Source organism: Quercus robur, chromosome 2 (genome assembly GCF_932294415.1).
Source record: "Quercus robur chromosome 2, dhQueRobu3.1, whole genome shotgun sequence".
NCBI classification, from domain to species: domain Eukaryota; kingdom Viridiplantae; phylum Streptophyta; class Magnoliopsida; order Fagales; family Fagaceae; genus Quercus; species Quercus robur.
In genome coordinates this window covers 68,762,773-68,783,908 of record NC_065535.1, presented here as the reverse complement: position 1 = coordinate 68,783,908, position 21,136 = coordinate 68,762,773, and the positions used below count along the sequence as shown (strand labels likewise).

The following is a 21,136-nucleotide window of genomic DNA, read 5'->3' as shown; positions in this document are numbered from 1 at the left end:
TTAAGTCTCAAATTTTACTTATTTAAAAACAAACAAACGTATACGAGCTCTTTATTGAGTCAAATTTGAACTGTTTAACTTTCTCAATTAAAAAAAAAAAAAAAAAAGTGTTTATAAACGAAATTCATTTACAACCCTAGTAGTGAGTAATGACCGGACCCATTGGACCCATTGGAATAAAGATTTCATGGCATGTACGCAACACAGTATCGTCTCAACTCCAAACAGTGCCATAAGGTGCAATTTGTAGCTAACCACTACCAAACTGCCACGACAACACACGTGAGGTTCGAGTTCGATCAGTACCAAGTTTCGCATTTCTTATTTTCCCCAAATCTCCAAACCGAACCGCCGAGAAAACCCCTTTTCTCTCTACAATTCTTCTAATTCCTCTGCCTACCCAACACATCTAACCATTCACCAAACTCAAACTAAATCTCGACCGTTGAAAAAAACCCGCCGCCGCATCATAAAGTTTGCGCCGCCGTCGCCCCGAATTCCCATCAGCTTTCATCTCTCAGGTACTGCAAGTGAATTATTTTCAGCTACTAATATATGTTTTAGAGAAGAAAAAAAATTGTTTCTTTATTTTATTTTGGTTTTATAGGATATTGAAATATATTTAATTTATTTAGTGAGTAACCCAGCTGAGCATTAATGTTTATCCAATTGGCTATAGCTTTTTTTTTTCCCTATTGTGTTTGATGCTATATTTTATTGAAGGTTTGTTTAATCTCATATTATAGTATGAAGAATTTGCTATAAGCATGCTAACTAGGAACGCTGACAGAGACTCAGACATGCATACACATATTGATTTTCACGCCAAAAAGAATGTACCCATGTTGATTTTGTTCTAGGAATCAGTTAGAAGTTCACATAGAAAGTGTATGGAACATTGATGGGCTGGTACTAATACTATGTTGGTTTGGCAGTTTTTTGTTGAGAATATGAGTTCAAGAATCTTCATTTTGATATTGTACTATGCTTTAGATTTTTTTTAGGCTCATTTTGGTGCTCAACTATGAAGAGGGACATGGTTGAAGACAAGGTTCTGTTGTTGAGCATTGGCAACAATGTTATGCAGCTTCCTTCTTTTTTTTTTATACTTAATGGTGTGGAGGATGGGGAGGATTGTTTTCCTGTTGCCTTCTGTTATTGAATCTGCTGGACATGCTCAATGTTTGATGTGTTACATCAGTATGCAACTTCGAGTTGCGTGTTAACATGAATTATAAAACTATAAAAGGTTGTTCTTCATCAGTTGCTGCTGTATGTTTGTCTCAATTAATTTTTTCCCCTTGTCTACTGAAGGTCAGATGGGCAGTGGTGAGCCTGATATAACAGGTCATCCACAGGAAAAGGATATCAAAAATGAATGTCAAACATCGTCCACATTGGTGATTGATACAGAGCAGGAATCTCAGAGCCCAAAAGAATCCTTTGTTAAACAGGGTCAGGTGGTTATTGGTGGTGAGCGTGAGATTCAAAGTCCAACTGTTTCTTCTGTTGACAAGAGTCAGGTAGTTATTGACAATGATCATGATTCCGAGACTCCAAGTGTTTCTTCTGTTGACAAAAGTCAGGAGGAAATTGATGGTGAGGACTGTCAGACCCCAAGGGTTTCCAACGTTAGCAAGTTTGAGATGGACGTTGCTGGTGAGCAGGAGTGTCAGAACCCAAATGCTATCTCTGCAGGGGTCAGTGTAGTTGTAAAGAGTGAGGATGATGTATATGTGATACCAAAAGTTGGCATGGAGTTTGAATCAGAAGATGATGCGTATAAGTGTTACAGTAGATATGCTGTTCTGGAAGGTTTCAGCATTCGAAAAGATTTTGTAAACAAAAGTAGGGTAAATGGTGCAGTTGTCTCTAGAAGGTACACTTGCTACAGACAAGGTTATCGGCCTACCAAATATAATTCAAATGTGAGGAAATCCCGGCAGGAAACAAGAACTGGTTGCTTGGCACATATGACTATTGCACGTCAGCCTAATGGTAAGTTTCGTGTCACTCATTTTGAGACAAAGCACAATCATGAGTTTGTTACACCATCTACAGCTCATAAGTTACCTTCACAAAAGAGATTAAAATTTGCTCAAGCAGTCGAAGCTGATTCAACCAGTCATTCTGGGATGGATGGGGTACCAAAACTTGGGATGGGATTTGACTCAGAGGATCATGCCTATGAATTTTACAATACATATGCTGGACGGGTAGGGTTTAGTGTCCGGAAAGATTATGTAAATAGAAGTAAGATAGATGGTGCTGTGGCATCTAGACGGTTTACGTGTTTTAGAGAAGGTTTTAGACAGAAGGACAAGCGGGATATGAATGTGAAGAGACCTCGAAAGGAAACAAGAATTGGCTGTTTGGCACAACTGGTCATTTCTCGTCAGCCTGATGGTAAATATCGTGTCACTCACTTTGAAGAAAAGCACAATCATGAGCTTGTTGCAGCATGTAGAGTTCGCATGTTACGATCTCAAAAGAGACTAGCTGTAGCTCAGGCTGTTGATGGCAACTTTGTTGATGGTTCTAAGATCGAGCCAAAATCAGCCTGTGAGTTACAATATAGGATGATTGGAGATTGTGAGTATATTGGTTATGACCCCATAGATTATAAAAGTAAACTACCTTCCCGTCGTATGAGGGAGTTGAGAGAAGGAGAAGCGGAAAGGATGCAGCAATATTTTCAAAGCAAACAATTAAAGAATCCCTCTTTCTTTTATGCTATCCAACTTGATGCTGATGATCAAATAGCTAATGTATTTTGGGCTGACGCAAAGATGGTGGTGGACTACAGTGATTTTGGTGATGTGGTTTGCTTTGATACAACTTGCAGATTATATAGAGATTGCCGACCTTTTGCAACTTTCATTGGGATGAACCATCATAAGCAGATGGTGATTTTCGGTGCTGCACTTTTATACGATGAAACTGTTGAATCTTTCAAATGGCTGTTTCGAACTTTCATAGAAGCAATGTCTGGGAAGAAGCCAAAGACCATCCTCACAGATGAAGATGCAACAATCACTGAAGCAATTGATTTAATATTGCCTGGAACACCTCATCGAATGTGTGTATGGCATGTTTACCAAAATGCACTTAAGCAACTTAATCACATGTCTGTGGGCTCAGGTTCTTTCATTAATGATTTAAGCAGTTGCTTTTTTGAACATGAGGAGGATGAGGATTTTATTAATGGATGGAAGGCTATGCTAGACGTTTATGGTCTGTGGGAAAATGAGTGGTTGCATGAGATATTTGAATGTAGAGAGAAATGGGCTGTAGTATATGGAAGGCATAACTTTTGTGCTGACTTATACGGTGCACTATTGCGTGAGAATTTTACTGCTACCTTAAAGAAGTATCTAAAGTCTGACTCAGATGTGCTTCCATTTTTCAAACATCTTGGGAAGGTGGTGAATGAATGGCACTATAAAGAATTGGAAGCTAATTTTGATATGAGCCAACATATGCCAAGACTAATGGGGGATGTAATTATGTTGAAGCAGGCAAGAGATATATATACACCAAAAATTTTTGAATTGTTCCAGCTAGAATATGAAACATGTTTAAATATTGTTGTAAACCAATGTACTGAGAGTGAATCATTGTTTGAGTACAAAGTTAGCATATATGGGCAACCACGCGAGTACACGGTTACTTTTAATTCCAATGATGAGACTGTTGCCTGTAATTGTATGAAATTCGAGTTTATGGGAGTTTTATGTAGCCATGCATTAAAAGTGCTCGATTATAGGAACATAAAGCTGCTACCAACCAAGTACATCCTGAAGAGGTGGACAAAAGATGCAAGAGTCTGAATAACAGAGGAAATTTTGGGGCTCCAGATGGGAATATTACAAGTTGGCTGCAACGAAGCTGATAAAGAGATCTCTGACATGTAACAGTTACTTATTGTTTATGGCTGCTAAATTTGACTAAGCATAACAATTTGCTCGAAGAAAATTTTATGTAAAGAGTGAGCAGTCTGAACTATGTGAATATTGTACAAAATGGTCCTGTATACCTTCTTTCATTTCTATCCTCCCCCGGGTTTTTTTTCCTCTTTTATGAATAAGGGAATTGTTTTCTTTCGGGTACTCAACGTTGTAGATCAGTTTGTCCGATGCTGCAGATGACCATTTGCAATCAGAAATGGTGACTCTTCATGCTAGCATTCACCAAAATTGATGGCTTCCCTTGAGCAAACGAAAGGCAGGCACAGTTGAGGTGTACGTAACAATTTAAATGTTTCTCTATTTTATTTTCCTCTAAAAAGGTAGCTTGGCAGTATAGATATGTTTATGTTGAAAGGCCCTTTTATTCATCATCCAAAATGTGGAAAAGAATCTGGTTTCTATTATTCTAAATTTCTAATTATCTGAGTACTTCATTCAGAGTTTCATTCTTCTTCTTGGTTCCAATTATGGAGATGGGTGCATCATTAAACAAGCTCTGTTGTGGAATTCTTATCCTCTTTTACTGTGTTCACACAGCGATCCCACTGTAGAATCAACCTGTAACTACCTAAAATGCATACTGAATAAGCCAAGCTTGATTATGCACCAAGAAATATGTTGTTACTTCTCCCCCAAACATGATATAATGATAAAAATGTGGTATTTGTTCGTTGGTGCTAGTGGATTGCCATAGAAATCTGTTGCTTGCTAGGCTATGTAGCATAGTTTCAAGTTCATTAAAAAGGCTGCTGCATTCTTCATGGTGAATGGCAAACTGAACTTGAGGTCCCAAACTTGATCAAGATTTAATGTACTTAATCAAAAGCAAATGAATCATTGTTTATTTTCTTACTTAGGTGACATTCATTTCCAAATTGTCAGATATACTTGGTTCATTTCTGTTACTTCAACTGTGTGAAGGTGTAAATAAATTGATTTCACTACCAGAGTACTTTCTTCAATTTAAATTATTGCCTTCAGATTACAGAAGCAATTGCAAATAACGCGTGGACTTTGTGTTAGGGACTCTGTTGGGCTAAGGCCTAAGGGGAACTTGCATAGACCTTGGGCCTAATGTAATGAACTTATATTGTGTGTTTCAGGATGCTACAAACTTTAAAAATAAATGAACAGGTGCTCACTTTGAAACTCAAGTAGTAACTTGGATATAAAACTCCAAGGGTAGCACAAGTGGTCAAAGATCATGGCTCATGAAGTGATCATCATTGATTCAATCTCCCCCTGTCGTTCTCCTCATGGTCACTCACAATAATGGGAAGGAGAGGGGAGAAAGAAGAACATATTGGTGTATACACATGAGAGTGTGACTAATTTAAGTCCTAGATTAGGTTTAGTCACAAGAGTGATATAAAAATTAATTTTCAAACCCATATATGCTCAAGCTTTAGGGTAAAAGTGGTGTATAATACCTTATATCAAGGTCTCACTTGAAAATTCTCGAAGGTGTTTATCTCCACCATAAGTGGTATTAGAGCTGACTGTGGGTTATGGCATGGTGAATGATAGTTGTCTACTTTCCCTTTCATAGTTGAAGAGATTAGAGTGGCTTGCAAGGGTAAGTTTGTAAGTGAGAGTGGTTAAAATCCATATCAGGCAATGGTATTCACAAAGTGTGATTAATTGATATATTAATATGATAATAATGATTGTTGTTTATCTCCCCAAAAAAACTTGGGTATAAACACACTCTGCACACGTGCCTAAGATATGTACACAGCATGCCACTCTTCAGTTACAGTGTTGTTGGCTATATATTTGAAATTTTCTAGTTGTCAAGGGCTTATGAATTCCACTTTAGTTCCCTCAAAATCCTAGCAAATTTGATTTTTCTATACGACAAGTCTAAATATTCATAATATGAAACCCTTTTCTAAATTCATCTCACAACTCCACATGGCAGGTGGGCTTCATAAGGTACACAATGCATATAGTTTAAGTATTTGGTACAGACGAAGGAAAGTATTTTACAATATAAATGTCTACCAAGTACTAATTCTAGAAAGAAACTTTGCATAAATATTGGAATTTACTCTACACAAATGGTCCCATATTGTTGGCAATTTCCTTTTGGTATCCAGAATCCCCATGCAAGTCTGAAAGTCGCTTGAAGCTTTAAGCAACAGTGGCATTACTGAATAATATTGGACATTGTTCAATGATATTCTTCTCTCCATGTCTATTTGTAATATTTGTAGTTCTGGCTATCCATCTGAATATTTGGAGATGTATTCTCAGGATTATCCACTACAAATTGTGAAGTAAGAGAATGAGTCGGGGTTTGACTATCCTTTCCCTGGACATGCTTGGAGCCACTTCTTTTGATAGAAGGCCTCTCTACTATGATGCGAGTGGGCTTTCTACCTAACATGGGTGACTGAGGATGTGTTGCTGGAACCTGCAAGAAAGAAGGGTGGAAAATATGCTAAATTAATCAAAATTTTCATAGACTAAAATGACATCACTTAGAATGGCATTTAGGCAGAATTTCTGTATATATGAAAAATTTGAAAGATGAACTATGAAATAAGTTATTTTTGCAAGAGCTATTGTTGGAGATGAGCTGTAACTTTTGCACAGCAGCTGTGCTTGGAGAACCTGCACATCTTACCCATCATGATGTGATGAGGAAGTCAATGATCGCACTTCCTCAACCATAGAATAACTTTTGATAAAGCCATATGTTCTTAAATTGATATTTCCTAGCTGCTGCATTAAGTTGATGTATTTCTGGTTGCTTTGTGATCTGTCGTGAGTACTTATTGCAGGTATTATCCGGAGCTCTGTAAACGATTGAGCCACTATAATTGCTGCAGCAGCTCTGTTTAATTATACCAGATAGCCTAGTAAGGTAACAAAGATTAAAGATACCTTCTTTATCTCGTCCTTTGGCTCTTTCCTTTCCTTGTAAAAATTAGGCAGTGGCCTGGCTTTGAAGCAAAGGGTTTGGCGCAATTTTCTAATTTCTGTTTCTGCTTTCTCCTGCACAAATGGTCATGGATTCAATGTCATTGATTGAGCCAAGTTATTCCAACTAAATTTAGTTTTTACTGACAATGTAATGCAAAGACTGCCATAATTTTCCATTTAGACCCATGAAGCTGTATGGCATTCTAGTTTACATAACGGTAAGCTTAGGTAACTCATATAAAACATATCTGGATTCAAATGAAGCTTGGTAATGAGATAATAACCTTGAGTGTCGTTTGCAGTTGCACCTTTTGTGCCTCATTAGCATTGAATTTCTCTTCTAGCTTCTGAAAGCAACCAAGGAGAAACAGCAGCGTTATACAAATGATTAAGATACATATCTGTAGTCCACAAAATAAAGTTCATTATATAAAAATCTGAAAGCACCAAGATCAACCCTTGCCTTCTTTCTTCTTTCGGCTCTTTCTTCTGTCCTAAAGCTGAAAGGGGTGGATAAATTTGGGGACTGCATTTTGTTTCTGCATGCACTCAAATATTTGGAACAACTGGCATTAAAAAAAATTATTATCAGAAGAACTTAAAGGGCCTCTAACTCCTTGATGTTAAAAAATGATATGGTCCACATCAAATATTAATTAACTAAATGTTTGACTTGGTCTTCTTGACAAAAATTATGAAAATTTTCTTTAGTATTTTTTTCTCTGTTTAGTCTTAAGATAGGTTCTTACTCATTTCCATGAGTTCCATTAGCAGTGGAATGGGATTTGATATGCTGATGCTAGTAATTCTCTTCTTTTTCATACTATCCCTAGTTTAACGATATCAGCTCTATTTAACCCTATTTCCATGCTCTACTGTCCCTAGCATCATAAATTCTCTATGTAGTAAACAAATGCAAACAATTTCTCTAAGTGAAATATTCTTACTCAGAAGGGAGCAAGCGCCATCTTTGGCCGACTGATTTACTTCCGGAGGCTGAGGGATGGATTGGTGTTCTGGCCCTGTGATTTATAGATGTCGTAGTATTTATTTACAGGAGCTCAAAGTTTTAAACAAATGCATAATCATTTGGAAGGTCTATAACATTTCAATTTATTTATTTAAATAATTATTTTCTGATTCTACTCATTTCTGTTACCTTCTCTTCTCTGACCAAGGGGTAGCTGAAGATTGCTTTTCTATGTCATTTTTAGATACCTGCAGTTTGAAGATGAACTCATCTTAGTGCAAAGTTAGTAGTTCATTCAGTGAAAGAAAATGGTCAATTTAATTGAGAGGCCAACTGGCCAAGTGCAGGGAAATAAGAAAGCACCATAGTTGGGGTCCTCAAAGGAGTTGAGCAATCCTTAGATGCCTTAGAAGAACTAGCACCAACTCTTGAACTTTCAATCTTCCGCATAACTGTTGAAGTGAATCTATTAAGTTCTCTAATAGGAGTGAAATTGACTGACTTATGAATTGATTTTGGAGTTGATCTCTTCCTATCTGTACAGTCTGTTGCAGGCTTCTGGTTCATTGGAGTGGCATTATAATCCTTCTTGGGAAAGATTGGAACAGTGTGTTTGGCAGGTGAAGATGGGAGCTTAGATGCTCTATTATGAATCAACGGCTTCGAGGAAGAAAGTGATGGTTTCTTCTTGCTCATTGATGCCAAAGAATCTTGATTTGATTTGGAACTCTATTGCAATAACAATCAGGTCAGCACTATGACCTCAAATTCAAAACCAAAAGTCATGGACGTAAATCAATAGTGTTTACCTTCAATAGAGGTTTCTCCATTTGGGGTGTTCCCCCAAGCTCCGTTTCAGTTACCGTGTGATTATCAGCATCATCTAGGTGGTTTGATTGTTCAACTTCGAAAGAATTCTTCACAAAAGCTTGGTTTTTGGGTTCCGGAGCAGCTACATCCACAATATTTCTTTCAAATTTATCTATCTCAGCATTTGAACTATATTTATTGTCATTAACAATGGAATATGCCCCACTATGTGGGGCCTTGACATCATGTTGTTGGTTGACAACCTCGTCGGATTTTGAACTTGTCGTCTGCGAATCATCGGTACTAACATTGTTAACAAAATCTTCTTCAGCTGGTTTTGGGGCATTATTTGATGCAGCATTTGCTTGTTCAAGCAAGGCTGCTGCCTTTTGAGCAGCAATTTTTTTGTAATGAGCTTCAAAGAAAGCTTTCTTCTGAGCTACTGAGCCAGGCCGGGCATACCTTTCGGCTTCTTCAACATAGCGGTTGTGGGAGAAGCTTGACCACTTCTCCCAAGCTAAGGACTCTGACATGAATCTCCCAAATGAGATCGACTGCCCCAGAGCGTGTACGGGGTTTCCCTGAAGCAAGCAATGTTTCTTAGAGCCATCTGAAACTTAACTATAATAATTTTGAGCAATTACAAAAGATTTGATATTAATGAAACCATGTCAGTGGAAAGGTGAAGAATTTGCTGGAAAACAAATGTACTTCTTCTCAGTTTTAATTTAGTGAGAAAGCTAGTAAGTAGCCAGTTGAACATCATACAATTATAACTAAAACTTTCAGGTAAGGGTAATTCAATTAGTAAATGCAGAAATAGTGCATAACATGCAATTTCTAGCTCCATTCTTTTCCTCAGTTTCTCAGCAACCAAAATTTTTTCCAGAGAAACAAGAAAAGCAAAGCAAAAATCTTCAGCAGCCTCATTGTGAAAATAATGCAAGATAAAATCTTTGAATTGCAAGCACCCAATATATAATACAAGTTCGAAAAACAAAACAAAAAAAAAAAAGTACTCAAATGAATAGTGAAGCTTAATGAACAGACCTCATTAGCTTCATTGGGAATGCCAGCAGTGTAAGAGAATGGTTGCATGAGACAAGCAGAGTCTCCCATGCTTATTCAACTGTTAAAACTCAAAAGATCCAAACGTTAGAACTCTTGTGCTTCTTCTCTATTATTCTATGTTGTCTTTCTCGTATGGATATGATTCAAATTTGAAATTCAAACGGAAAGCAACATTGAGCCTATCTTTGTGGAAAAGTAGGACAGCCAGATGAGGAAAAAGTATAGTGTAGTGCATTCTTTTATTTCTGAAAGTGGGGCCTCCCAACAATGTTTGGAGTAGCTCCAACACTATAAAGCTTGATGTGTGTCCCACGTGTTTGACATTAAAAAACAGGATCTCTACAACGATTAATTGTTGGTTAAATTTGAATTTGAGGAGTCCTCTTCCAATATACTCTAAGCATTAATTAAGTCCGTTTTACTTTTATAGTTTTTTTTTTTTTTGATGCATACTTTTATAGTTGAATTATTATTTATTGGTCTAATGTTAATGAGAGAGAGAGAGAGAGAGAGAGAAAATTGGCAGTGAGTGGTAGTTAGATTGGAGAAGGTGGAGATGTAACCGGCTGAACAACCAGTAGTTGCAACATTACCATAAACAACTAACGAAACAAAATGTTGTTGAATGTGGACATCCATCCTAGGTAGGATAGCTTGGTAAACTATGGAACACAATGGCCTTTACTAACACGAAAATGCACGTGAAAATAAATAAAAATGTTAAAGGACATAGGAAATTTTTTATAATTTATTTCACAATATTCGAGGATATAAAGTCGTCATTTAATTATGATCCACCGCTCACACCACTCATATAATTTATATTGTATACCATTCATAAATTAAAAAGTGTTAATACATATAACTTAATTTTGTGAGGATTAAAGAGATAGTTATTTGTTTAAAAAAAATAAAAAATAAATTTTTAGTATCATTAGACTTATTAAAAAATAGATTATAGTATACTTTTAGCCCTAAATTGTTTTGGATTGTTCTCATTTTTTATCCTTTACATTTTAAATTTTTCATTTTTTCCTTTCATGATTGATTCTGATTTCTTTTTCTTTTTTTTTTAAGATTATGATTTTATGTTAGTTATATTATCTATGTGGCATCTTATGTATTTGCTACATGTAGCATCTCCATCATAGTGTAGAGCTCACATAATAAACGGTGTTCCTTAAGGCCTAAGCCCATCTACGATTCTATATAAATAAATAACGATTGTGACTTTAGGGTGTGTGGATCTTACTTATTGTGAGACGCCTATTTTTTTTTTTTTTTTTGAAACCGGAACCAATATCATTAATTAAGAAAAGAAGAATCCAAATACAAAGCATCCACAGCAGGTGGAGGATCCTCCTCCAGCCAAACAATTTCATTGTCAATTAATCTAGCAAACCTAGCCAAAGAATGAGCAACACCATTAGCACTACGCCTAATACAATTATAAGAGATGGACCTGAACCCTGCAGCCAAACACCAGATATCTTCGTAGATTAAGCCAAGACGTGAAAGGTCTGGTTGGGCCTGAGTAATCATCTTCATCACCACAGCATTATCGCCTTCCAGTACTATCTCTGTGAAACCCGCATCAATGGCAAACTCAAGCGCTTTACGGCACGCCATCACTTCCACCTCCTCATTGTGAGACGCCTATTAAATATTGAGATCTCATTTTTTGCTGTCTGATAACGTGACGTAGTTTTTTATTCGGTCAACCCATGGCAACTCAAATATTATGTTACCAAACATGGGTGTTAGACCAAACTTGCACAAAGCCCAAATGACTCATTAAATGTTTGGTCACACGGGTTATATATATATATATATATATATATTTGGTCCAAATTCTCTATATGCAGCGATTAGCGAACCTCTGTGGATTCTTACGTCACTTCGTGATTGGGCCTCAAAATCTCTGAATTTTTTCTTCACAATATGGATTTATGATGCATGGACTTCACTTCACTGTGTGGACTTTTCAACCCGAAATATTCTCTTCACTGATTGGGCTCATGGGCCATATCTTTTCTTACTTTAATAATTGGGCTTCTTATGGTCCATACTCCTATTTGCTTCACAAGGTCAACCTCACGGCCCATGAGTTTTTGCTACGTGACGTGCTCATGGCTCACATTTTGGTTTGTGAATTCTCCTACCGTTTGTAAAGAACAATGCATTGCATGAAAGGAAAAACAAAGAACACTGATACTTGAAAACAATTTTAGTCTTCTTGAGGAGCCTCTAATACAAGCTTGTATTCGTAAATTTGTATTACCAACACTAGTTATCAAAAAGAAAAAGATCTGCATGGAATACCGAGCATCCAAATTTCTGTAACATAGATTATACTTTATTATGTAAGTGTACAAGCATCAAACATATAACATTAACCAAAGAGTAAGCAATTGTACAATTTGATACAGATAAGAATCCCTAGGTATACAAATGCTACCTTTCCTTTTGGGTGTCCTATTTCCCATGTCCATCTTGAGTTTTTGACTACCACGAAAACTGCTAAAATATATTCGGAGGCTGAACGCTAGAATGGATTAGTCTAGCTGATTCAACATAGTGTACACTCAGTTACTCTACTTCTCATCACTCTTGTCTCAATCTTCTGATGTAGCTTGTCTTCTTTCACATGGTGTGGTTCTCAAACTATAACTCCCCAAAAAATAAATGTCATAAGGATGCATCAGCACTGCGAATTTGTCTATCACGTCCATTCATATCCGAGTATCCTGAATATGAGGATCTTCTCTTGTTTCTGTAAATTTTACCCCTTGTTCCTCTTCTTTTAGGACCAGAAAACACCACAAACATGACTGCTAAGAAACCCAGGCCAGCAAACACCCATAGAGCAACAACCCAAAACCTGAAAGAACTAAATGTCCCATCTATCATAGCAGGTTTTGACGATTCGTGAGAATTATTCTTTGGCATCTGGTTGCTTCTAGAAGCAGTTATTTCATCAAAACTACCGAATTTCCTTGACATTGTGTCATCCTTGCCTGAATTCAAGTTTGAGGTGGAAATGGTACTAGGATCAGGGCAGTTCCTTCTCTTATGGTGCAGATGTAGTGCCTCATTTAGTGTCTTTGCACATTCTATGCTAAGCAGGTCCCGCTGTCGTATGTCCTCATCAGCCTGATCAAGTGTTGAAGGATCTGGTGGGTCTGGAAACTTTTCCCAGCATTTATTGATCATGTCAACATTTCTATAGTTTGCCTTGTCAATGCTCCAATTCCCAACTTTAAACTCCAATCCGTAGTGGAAAACTCTATAACTGACACCAGGTTCAGGAATGTATCCCGGGTATATCAATATCTCCTTGTTAATGATATGCCTTAATTTCAACTGCATGGAAAGGAAGAAGAAAGAGAGTGGGATGGAGAGGTACCCACGTCAGAGTATTATAGTCATTTTCATAGAAACCTAAAACTCTTCTAGGCATATAGATAATTTTGCAACATTCTATGACAAAACTAGAATCCACACAAATGAGTTGCTTCACCAGAAACAACTTACCTCTGCTGCACCAAATGAGTAACCATACATCTCACTAATCCATCCAGATGCATATATATCTCCTGTGATATTTGTAGCATAATGAGCTTTGTCAGCCCGGACCTCCTCGGTTTTATGCAACCATAGCATAGCAAACTTCCGGAGATCATCTATATGCATGACGATTACACCTCCAACCTTGTCACATGCGTCAGGATGGCGAGTATGGAGTTTCGCAAGCTCATTATCACAGCCAATGAGGTAGCTGGCATATATAGAGCATAATACAATAATTATATTAAATCACATGGAACTTCCAATGCAGGCATAACACTTGAGCATAAACTCACAAACATGTGCTAAAGCACGGTGCCCGACATGCAAAAATACATTACACACAAAGCAATGCCCAAATTACACTTGAGTGCCTACACAAAAAATACAAAATTGTGAGGGAGATATAGATTACTGTATCTTACTCATAGGGAGTTGAAACTGGCCGCCCACGTTCTGCTTTGAACTCCCATGGTGTAATCGGACCTCTCAAGATCATATCAGCATCAAGAATTACTATGAACTCTGCATCGATGTTTGCATGGTTAAGCCAGTGAAGGACTGCAGCAGGTTTATTGATTGCTGGATACCTGACATGGAACAAACAAAAGCAAGATTATTATCCTCCTCTACTTATCCTGCCATCACTTCTACTTGGCTGGGGAGGGAAACCAGCGTTACCAAAATCAGTATCACAAAAACTGGTCAGATTTTTTTTTCCAGAGGGGTGGGGTGGGGTTTGGGGGGGCATGTCTTTCTCTTTGGTGACATGATACACATGGTATGTATGTATGTGAGTTCAAAATAATTCAATGAAAGAGTTAAATAGATATTTTGGAAGAACTTGTATGGTAAAATTGAACAAAAACAAATTTGTCAATATTTTTAACATAATTAGAAACATCAGAAGTAAACTGATCAGATGAAATGGTGAAGTCAAGTTAAACTAAGGCACATTTGCTTAAGTTCAAGGGAGTAAAGGAAATTTAAAAAGCATAACAATTAGATGACAGTTGCTAAAGTTCTAATATTTTTTTGAGCTTAACAGAAGATGTTACTGAGGATAGTGGTAGACACGCAAACTAAAAACAGGACAGCACATTTACATTAAACAAATGGCTGGATTCCAACAGTGAAATGAATATCATGACCTGTAACAAATCTATCAGAACTGAAAGAAATTTTATGAAGAATATAGAATTACCAATCGCCTGTTAATGGATGTCGACTCATAGATGGAACATAATGGGTGAGAACCAGATCATGACCAGTATACTTCTTCAAGTCTTCATCAGTACAGCTGAGAAGTCGTGTGATATTTCCTGGTTGGCCACTTAGGTGAAAGCTGTGGACAAGTCCTACAGTCTGCCAATCAAAGTATGTGGTACATTCTGTGGAGAAAATGGTGTGAATTTTTGGATATTTCTTCCCAGGCTTATCAATGACCTGCTTCTGTACAGTCTGTATTGATTCATCCATAGTTTGTAGGGTAGGAGGAGTCAGAAATCTTGGTCGAGTAAGTTCGGCAAAAGTTTTGCTCCTTAAAAAGCTCAAATATTTTGACCAACCAGGTTTAGAACATCCATTTGCTTTGTGTTGTAATAAGAGACCCTCATTCAAAGTGTTAATGCATTCTATACTTAAAAATAGGGCCCGTCTTTTATTTGGATCAGATTCCATGAGTTGCACCTGCACAAGGAAAGGATCTTAAGTTTCCCCCATACCAACTACAAAAACATAATTTACCAAAAAAAAAAAAATCAAACTTTTGAATGTAATTTTTCCATGTAGATAACTGCATTATATTGAATCTTTAGTATGTGGGCTTTGACACATTATTAATGGGCTGCTACTTAACACAAATTGTTTCCTCTACTAAGATGAATAATTATTTTTTATTGATAATATACCTCTCTAGGATACGGGGGTTCAGGAAAGAGCCGACCACAGTCATAGACTATATCATCTTCATGGTGATCTAATTTACTAAAAGACCAATTTCCCACTGTGAATGGCAAGCCATAGTGAAAAAGTATAGGCTCAACTCCCTCTCTTGGAATATAGCCAGGGTATATCATCAAGTTATCATTGATCTTGTGACGAAGTCCGACCTGAAAATCCCAAAGAAAATTAATACATCAAACCCATTAAGATATCGAGTACAGCTCACGTTTAAGATGGGTAGAATGGAGTTGAGATAAGTGCTAGGTTCACATCTGGATTAGAAAAGGGCAGAAAATTTGTTGAAGGGAGATATTTAAACCAACTTACTTCTGCTGCACCAAAAGAGTATCCATACATCTCACTGATCCACCCTTTTGCATATATATCACCAGTTATATTGGTTGCCCAGTGAGCTCTATCTTCTCGCACTTCTTCTGTTTTTGAAAGCCACATAGGAGCCAAGGCTCGAAGATCATCTATATGCATGGCTAAAAGCCCACCAACTTTGTCACATAGCTCTGGGTGTTCTGTGTGCAACTTAGCTAGTATATTATCGCATCCAATCAAATACCTAAAGGAGAAATTTATTACTTGAATATGAATTGATTGCAACAATCCCCAAAAGGGGCCAAAAGAACATAGAAATCTGAATCAAGATAAATCTACTGCTTCATGAAATCCTCCAAACTAAGGTTTAAGAAGAATGACCCCAATGCCAGAACAGAAAAGCTCTCATGTTTTCATTTTTTATTTTGGCCATCTTCATCTGACAATTGCTATTTACAAAACTAGTCAGTCTCCTTCATGTAACACCTTAAGAATGTCAAGTGCAAACATTATAATGAAAATTTTTTACAAGGAAATAAAAAAATTGATCCTTATGGTCATCCCCTGGTTGTAGTAAATGTGTAGCTTTACCAATAATCACCTTTGAAGTACTGACAGTTCAGAAAATTACCATGGGAGGATACCCTGCTTTGCCACAGTAATACTTATACCAAGAGAGACACACAGAGAGAGAGAGAGAGAGAGATTTTAGATACCCATAATAAGCTGCAACAGGTCTGCCTTTCTCAGCACCAAGCTCCCAAGGTATTATTGGGCCACGGATGATCATGTCTGCGTCCAGAATCACAACCCAATCAACATTCTCTGCATCTTTACTATTTTCAAGCCAGTGCACTACTCCAGCAGGTTTGTTAATCGCAGGGTACCTGCAAAACCAATCAAAAGATTTTTACTTTATTTTGCCCCCCTTTATAGAAAGGGTTCCCCAAAACTGTAAGGTATAAAAATGTTTTCTATAGAGAAGCTAGCACCAACACAAAAATAAAGGAAAAAGTTTATGGGAAGACAACCATTATTGTAAAATTTGAGAATAACATCAGTGTGCAAACAACCCACTAAGAAGCATACAGCAGAAGGAATAGGAAGCAAGAGCAGGAAACAAAGTAGTTAATGCCTGTATGCTGAAATTTTGTAAGGCAGGCCCTTCTTTTGGTAGATAAATTGAATTATATAGAATGATCTCAATGAGCACAAACACCAAAGAAGCTCTTGAAAATCTTATATCTTTCGCAAGAAGCAAAATATATAGAAACCATTTCCACAAACTGTAATATCAGAACCTAAGCATATGATGTAAGAAGTCTATATTCAGGAGAACTAAGAATTTTTCGGGCATTATCAGCAAGATAAGAAACATAGCACTTAAACAACATTACTCAATTGCCAATGCCAAGCCAATGGTGCCACCAGCAATAAACCATATCCACCTTTAACACAGAGTAGTTCTCGTCCCTTCTTCTCTCTCACTGCTAACCAGACTCACACCCAAAATGGTTTGATGTGCTTTTTCATATAATCTATGGTTGCGCCCTCTATACTCAAATCTTGCAAATCCTTCTTCTCCACCTTAGCTATATCCCTCTCAATTTTAGTCTCCCTTATTCAGTAAAATTTTGTTCTATCCCTGTCCCCTGTGCTATCTTCCTTCTCAATTATCCCACTTCACCTCTCCTCCTACTCTGCACAGCTTTACTACATTTTGCTTCCCATGGCACAAAAATCAAATAAATCATCAAATTTTCACCTCTCCTTTCCACACCTCAAAACCATATCAAATCAGTATTGACATAAAACAGGAAAAGCACCAAGTACATTAAAACTTCAAAATTTGGTAGAAAGGAAAAGGTCCCATCCGTTTAGGCTTTTAGGCCATTTCCAAAGCAAATGAAAGTTAATGCATACAACAAGTGAGCAAAATTTGCAAAATGATAGCTAAGTATTCCATTTTTAGCCCAAACCCATTATTATTACCCAAAAACCAATAAAGAATTCCAAAGCAAACCCATAATTTAATACCAAATCAAGACACCAAACTACTAAAAAACTGAGTGCTCTTGGGGAAGTGAAAGAGATGATCATGAATTGCCATAAACATGACTCATATAAGAGATTAGCAAAACTTGCAAAATCATAACTAAGTATGACATTTTTAGACCAACCCATTTATTTTGCCGAAAACCAATAAAGAATTCCAAGGCAAACCCATAATTTAATACCAAATCCAGACACCAAACTACTAAAAGAAGACTGCTCTTGGGGAGATGAAAGAGATGATCATGAATTACCAAAAACATGATTTATATAAGAGAGTAGCAAAACTTGCAAAATGACATTTTTGGGCCAAACCCATTTATTATTGCCAAAAAAAACTATCAAGAATTTCAAGGCAAACCCAGAATTCAATACCAAATTCAGACACCAAACTACTAAAAAAAAGAGTACACTTGAAAAAAAAAAAAAAGTTGAAAGAGATGATGATGAAGAATTACCAGTCACCAGTCCTGGGGTGTCTACTCATAGAAGGGACCTCAAGAGTTGGAGCCAAATCCATCCCTCTGTATTTCTGCTTCTCCTCGTCCGTACAGCTGAGCAGTCTTGTTATTGGCCCTGGTTGCTGGGCCTTCTTGAAGCTATGCATGAGCCCCACAGTTTGCCAGTCGAAGTAGTTCTGGCACTCCACCGAGAACAGCGTGTGAATCCTCCATGGAGCCTTTTGACCCGTTTCCACACCCTCAATGCCCAGACCCACCAATCCCAACACCGCCACTAACCCCAAAGCTAACAACTTTGCCATTGCAGCTCAAAATTCAGGCTCAGATTTCATCTGGGTATTGTCTCAAAGATCTATATTCCATGGCTTTCAGGTCAAATTCGGGGGTTTCATATATAAATAATTATGTCCACCCTGTAAAATGGGCCAAATGTAGTACTAGTAGTTACTTTCCTTTTGACTTTTTGTTTGTTGTTGTTATTTTAATTTAATTAATAACATTATCAAAGCATCTTTGGTCGTTGATGCATGAGCATGGATTTTAATTTTGTATATAGAAAAACTGTTTAATATAATAGAAATCTGACTAGTAGAAGAAATAAACTACTTCTCTCCACTGTAGCTCACATGACTGGAAGTACATTTTTCCAGCTTCAGTTGCCGACTCTTTCTAATTTATTATTGTCTTGATGAGGGGTAATTAATCTTAATTTTCAAACATTATAATTAGTTGACTACGTTTTCAAACTATATTTTTTACTAGCATCTCGAGTCTAAGAGACTCAATTTAGAGCTTATAAATCGAGTATTTGGGACTCGATTTTCATAGATTGATCACGTCTGATGTGATATTTTTTTCCACGTGACGTCTATCTGGAAATTGAGTCTCTAAGACTCGATTTATAACTCAAAAATAATAATTACAAACATTCATACTTAGAAGATCCAAAATGCAGAAACAACAAAAACGCGGAAAGAAAGAAAAAAAGAAAGAAAGAGAGAGAGAAGGAGAAGAAGAAATGGAGATGCAAGCTCAAATCAACCTAGGCCGCACCAGACCCAGGTTGTAGAGCTACCTAGGCCACGCGTGACCCAAGTCGCAACGCTACCCAATCCTAGCGCGACCCAAGTCGCAGCGTGACCTAGGTCGCAACGCAACCCAGGCCGCGTGTGACCCAAGTCGCATCGCTACCCAGGCCCAGCGCGACCCAGGTCACAACGCAACCTAGGCCTTTCTCACTACAACCCATGTTTTTGTTTTTGTTTTTTTTTTTTTTTTTTTCTCTGATGAACACATATTTTCAGAGTAACCGAGGTCATTGAAGAACTCGAAGAAGTCGATGGAATCATTGCTATTGTCGTTGTGGTTTTCTTTGTTGTTAAGGTGAGAAGGTGTAAAGGCCAAAATCTTTTCTTTTTACCGTAAATGTAATATAGATGTAAATTGAGTCTTAGAGACTCGATTTACAAGTGGATGCCACGTGGAAAAAGTGCCAACTCAGACCCGATCAGAACATGAAAACCAACCCTCAAAAACTCGATTTATAGTCCAAAATCGAGCCTCTTAGCCTCGAGATGATAGTAAAAATATAGTTTGAAAACGAAACCTACTAATTATAATGTTTGAAAATCAGGGTTAATTTCCCATTTTGGTCCAATGTCAGATTTATTGACAGTGAATTTTGGAAGTTGGAAATAGTGGGAAAAACAACAGCAATTTTAAAGTCTTGATTTTTTTTTTTTTTAATTCAAGTTATATATATATATATTTAAGGGACAATAGTTATATGAATTGAGAGAGAGATTCAACTCATAGTTCTCTTTAATAAAGAAGATCTGAATATTATTGGGAGTGTAGATATTGGTTTTGAAAAAATCAAGCAAAGCATATGTACAGTAGAGGTCAAAGAGTGACATAAAAGTTTGGTAATAAATTATTGTAAATATAAAGTGGAACTTTTAACAGACCAAATAATTTCCCTATGTAGAGGTCAATGTGTGATATAAAGTTGGATAATAAATTCTTGTGAATATAAAGTGAGACTTTACAGTTTACACAATAATAATTTCAATATGTAGAGGACTTTACACACTACTTTCCTTATTTTTCTTGTTATTTTATTTTAATGAATCCATTGAAATGTGAGCTAGTTTTCATATTATGGTTGAGTGAACTTGACTTGTTGAGATTGTCCTTATTCCTTGTATGGAGTATTTTTGTAAAATTAGGTCCTTTCTTATTACATTCTATTACCTATTTGGATGACTATATTTTAATAATTTTATTAAACTCTCTTTGTGTTTGTATGCATTTCTTTGATTTGATTCTAAGCTATAAAATAATTTTAATGACTGCCCATGGTAGCAATAGGTGGACCATAATTTGAATTATTTAACAGTGTGAAAGTTGGGAGTGTGGCTTTTTTTTTTTTTTTTTGATTGGAAAGTTGGGAGTGTTGCTGAGATGGATGTTATGGTTGTAGTTGATACCTTGATGGTTTATGATGATTATTACTTCCCAATAACCTCACTCATGTCCGATTTATCATTTACTAGTCTTTAGTGTGAATTTGGGGTAGGTTTAAAAATTAAAATTATTTCATTATTTAGTTTATTTTTGCTACTATTCATGGGCCCCATTACACTTTTTGGTACTATTCATGGACTCCATTATACTATTTTAACTAACTTTTACCTTTATTAACCGTACTTTCAGCAATAAGTTTTCAATTTCAACAAAATAAGCGGTATCCAAACAGACTCTTAAGCTCATTACTCTATTTTCCCTACATTTTTCATAGGCGAAAACATCATTTTGGGGCCACATTCAATTTGGTCCCTACATTTTAGTAGCAGTCAATTTGGTCCCTGTTATTTTTAAGTTAGAGTCAATTTGGTCCCTACCGTTAACTTACTAACGGAAAATGCTTACGTGGCAAATGGTTTGTCTTGTTGGTGCACATGTAGCTAATATAATAATATATAATTATATATTTAAATACTTAAAAAACCATCTAAGCATTTTAATTTTAAAAAAAT

The 21,136-nt window shown here is 36.7% G+C and overlaps 3 protein-coding genes across 5 annotated transcripts; 1 reads left to right on the top strand and 2 right to left on the bottom strand.

Moving 5' to 3' along the window:
* Positions 1–208: 208 nt before the first annotated feature.
* LOC126714717 (protein FAR1-RELATED SEQUENCE 12-like) lies at positions 209–4,397 on the top strand. Of its 2 annotated transcripts, none has more exons than XM_050414994.1 (2): positions 209–521; positions 1,320–4,397. In XM_050414994.1, exon 2 carries the CDS (start codon positions 1,320–1,322, stop codon positions 3,828–3,830), a length of 2,511 nt encoding a protein of 836 aa, XP_050270951.1. In that variant the 5' UTR covers positions 209–521; the 3' UTR covers positions 3,831–4,397. The 2 variants fall into 2 exon arrangements, with proteins under 2 accessions (XP_050270951.1, XP_050270950.1); XM_050414993.1 differs by having other exon boundaries at positions 210–521; positions 1,315–4,397.
* Positions 4,398–5,838: 1,441 nt separating this feature from the next.
* LOC126714716 (protein WVD2-like 7) lies at positions 5,839–9,969 on the bottom strand. Of its 2 annotated transcripts, none has more exons than XM_050414991.1 (9): positions 9,727–9,969; positions 8,676–9,257; positions 8,230–8,595; positions 8,056–8,114; positions 7,844–7,918; positions 7,360–7,462; positions 7,181–7,243; positions 6,858–6,968; positions 5,839–6,384 (listed from the first exon to the last, which is right to left on the bottom strand). In XM_050414991.1, exons 1-9 carry the CDS (start codon positions 9,793–9,795, stop codon positions 6,166–6,168), a joined length of 1,647 nt encoding a protein of 548 aa, XP_050270948.1. In that variant the 5' UTR covers positions 9,796–9,969; the 3' UTR covers positions 5,839–6,165. The 2 variants fall into 2 exon arrangements, with proteins under 2 accessions (XP_050270948.1, XP_050270949.1); XM_050414992.1 differs by having other exon boundaries at positions 7,360–7,435.
* A 2,101-nt stretch (positions 9,970–12,070) lies between these two features.
* LOC126714715 (peptidyl serine alpha-galactosyltransferase) lies at positions 12,071–18,532 on the bottom strand. The gene is made up of 8 exons (XM_050414990.1): positions 18,096–18,532; positions 16,302–16,472; positions 15,586–15,829; positions 15,225–15,425; positions 14,519–15,003; positions 13,740–13,904; positions 13,282–13,525; positions 12,071–13,110 (listed from the first exon to the last, which is right to left on the bottom strand). The coding sequence occupies exons 1-8, from the start codon at positions 18,398–18,400 to the stop codon at positions 12,436–12,438; spliced, it is 2,490 nt and encodes an 829-aa protein (XP_050270947.1). The 5' UTR covers positions 18,401–18,532; the 3' UTR covers positions 12,071–12,435.
* Positions 18,533–21,136: the final 2,604 nt, after the last annotated feature.

Bases quoted from the DNA above. Each gene is read 5' to 3' on its own strand.
- LOC126714717 (XM_050414994.1), top strand. From the start codon at position 1,320: ATGGGCAGTGGTGAGCCTGATATAACAGGTCATCCACAGGAAAAGGAT.
- LOC126714716 (XM_050414991.1), bottom strand. From the start codon at position 9,795: ATGGGAGACTCTGCTTGTCTCATGCAACCATTCTCTTACACTGCTGGC. The intron at 9,258-9,726 runs GTCTGTTCATTA...TGCTTGCTTCAG, and splicing joins TTCCCAATGAAGCTAATGAG to GGAAACCCCGTACACGCTCT. The intron at 8,115-8,229 runs GTGCTTTCTTAT...TTCAAACTGCAG, and splicing joins CTTTGAGGACCCCAACTATG to GTATCTAAAAATGACATAGA.
- LOC126714715 (XM_050414990.1), bottom strand. From the start codon at position 18,400: ATGGCAAAGTTGTTAGCTTTGGGGTTAGTGGCGGTGTTGGGATTGGTG. The intron at 13,905-14,518 runs GTAATTCTATAT...GTTCCATGTCAG, and splicing joins CATCCATTAACAGGCGATTG to GTATCCAGCAATCAATAAAC. The intron at 13,526-13,739 runs GTAAGATACAGT...TATATATGCCAG, and splicing joins CCAGTTTCAACTCCCTATGA to CTACCTCATTGGCTGTGATA.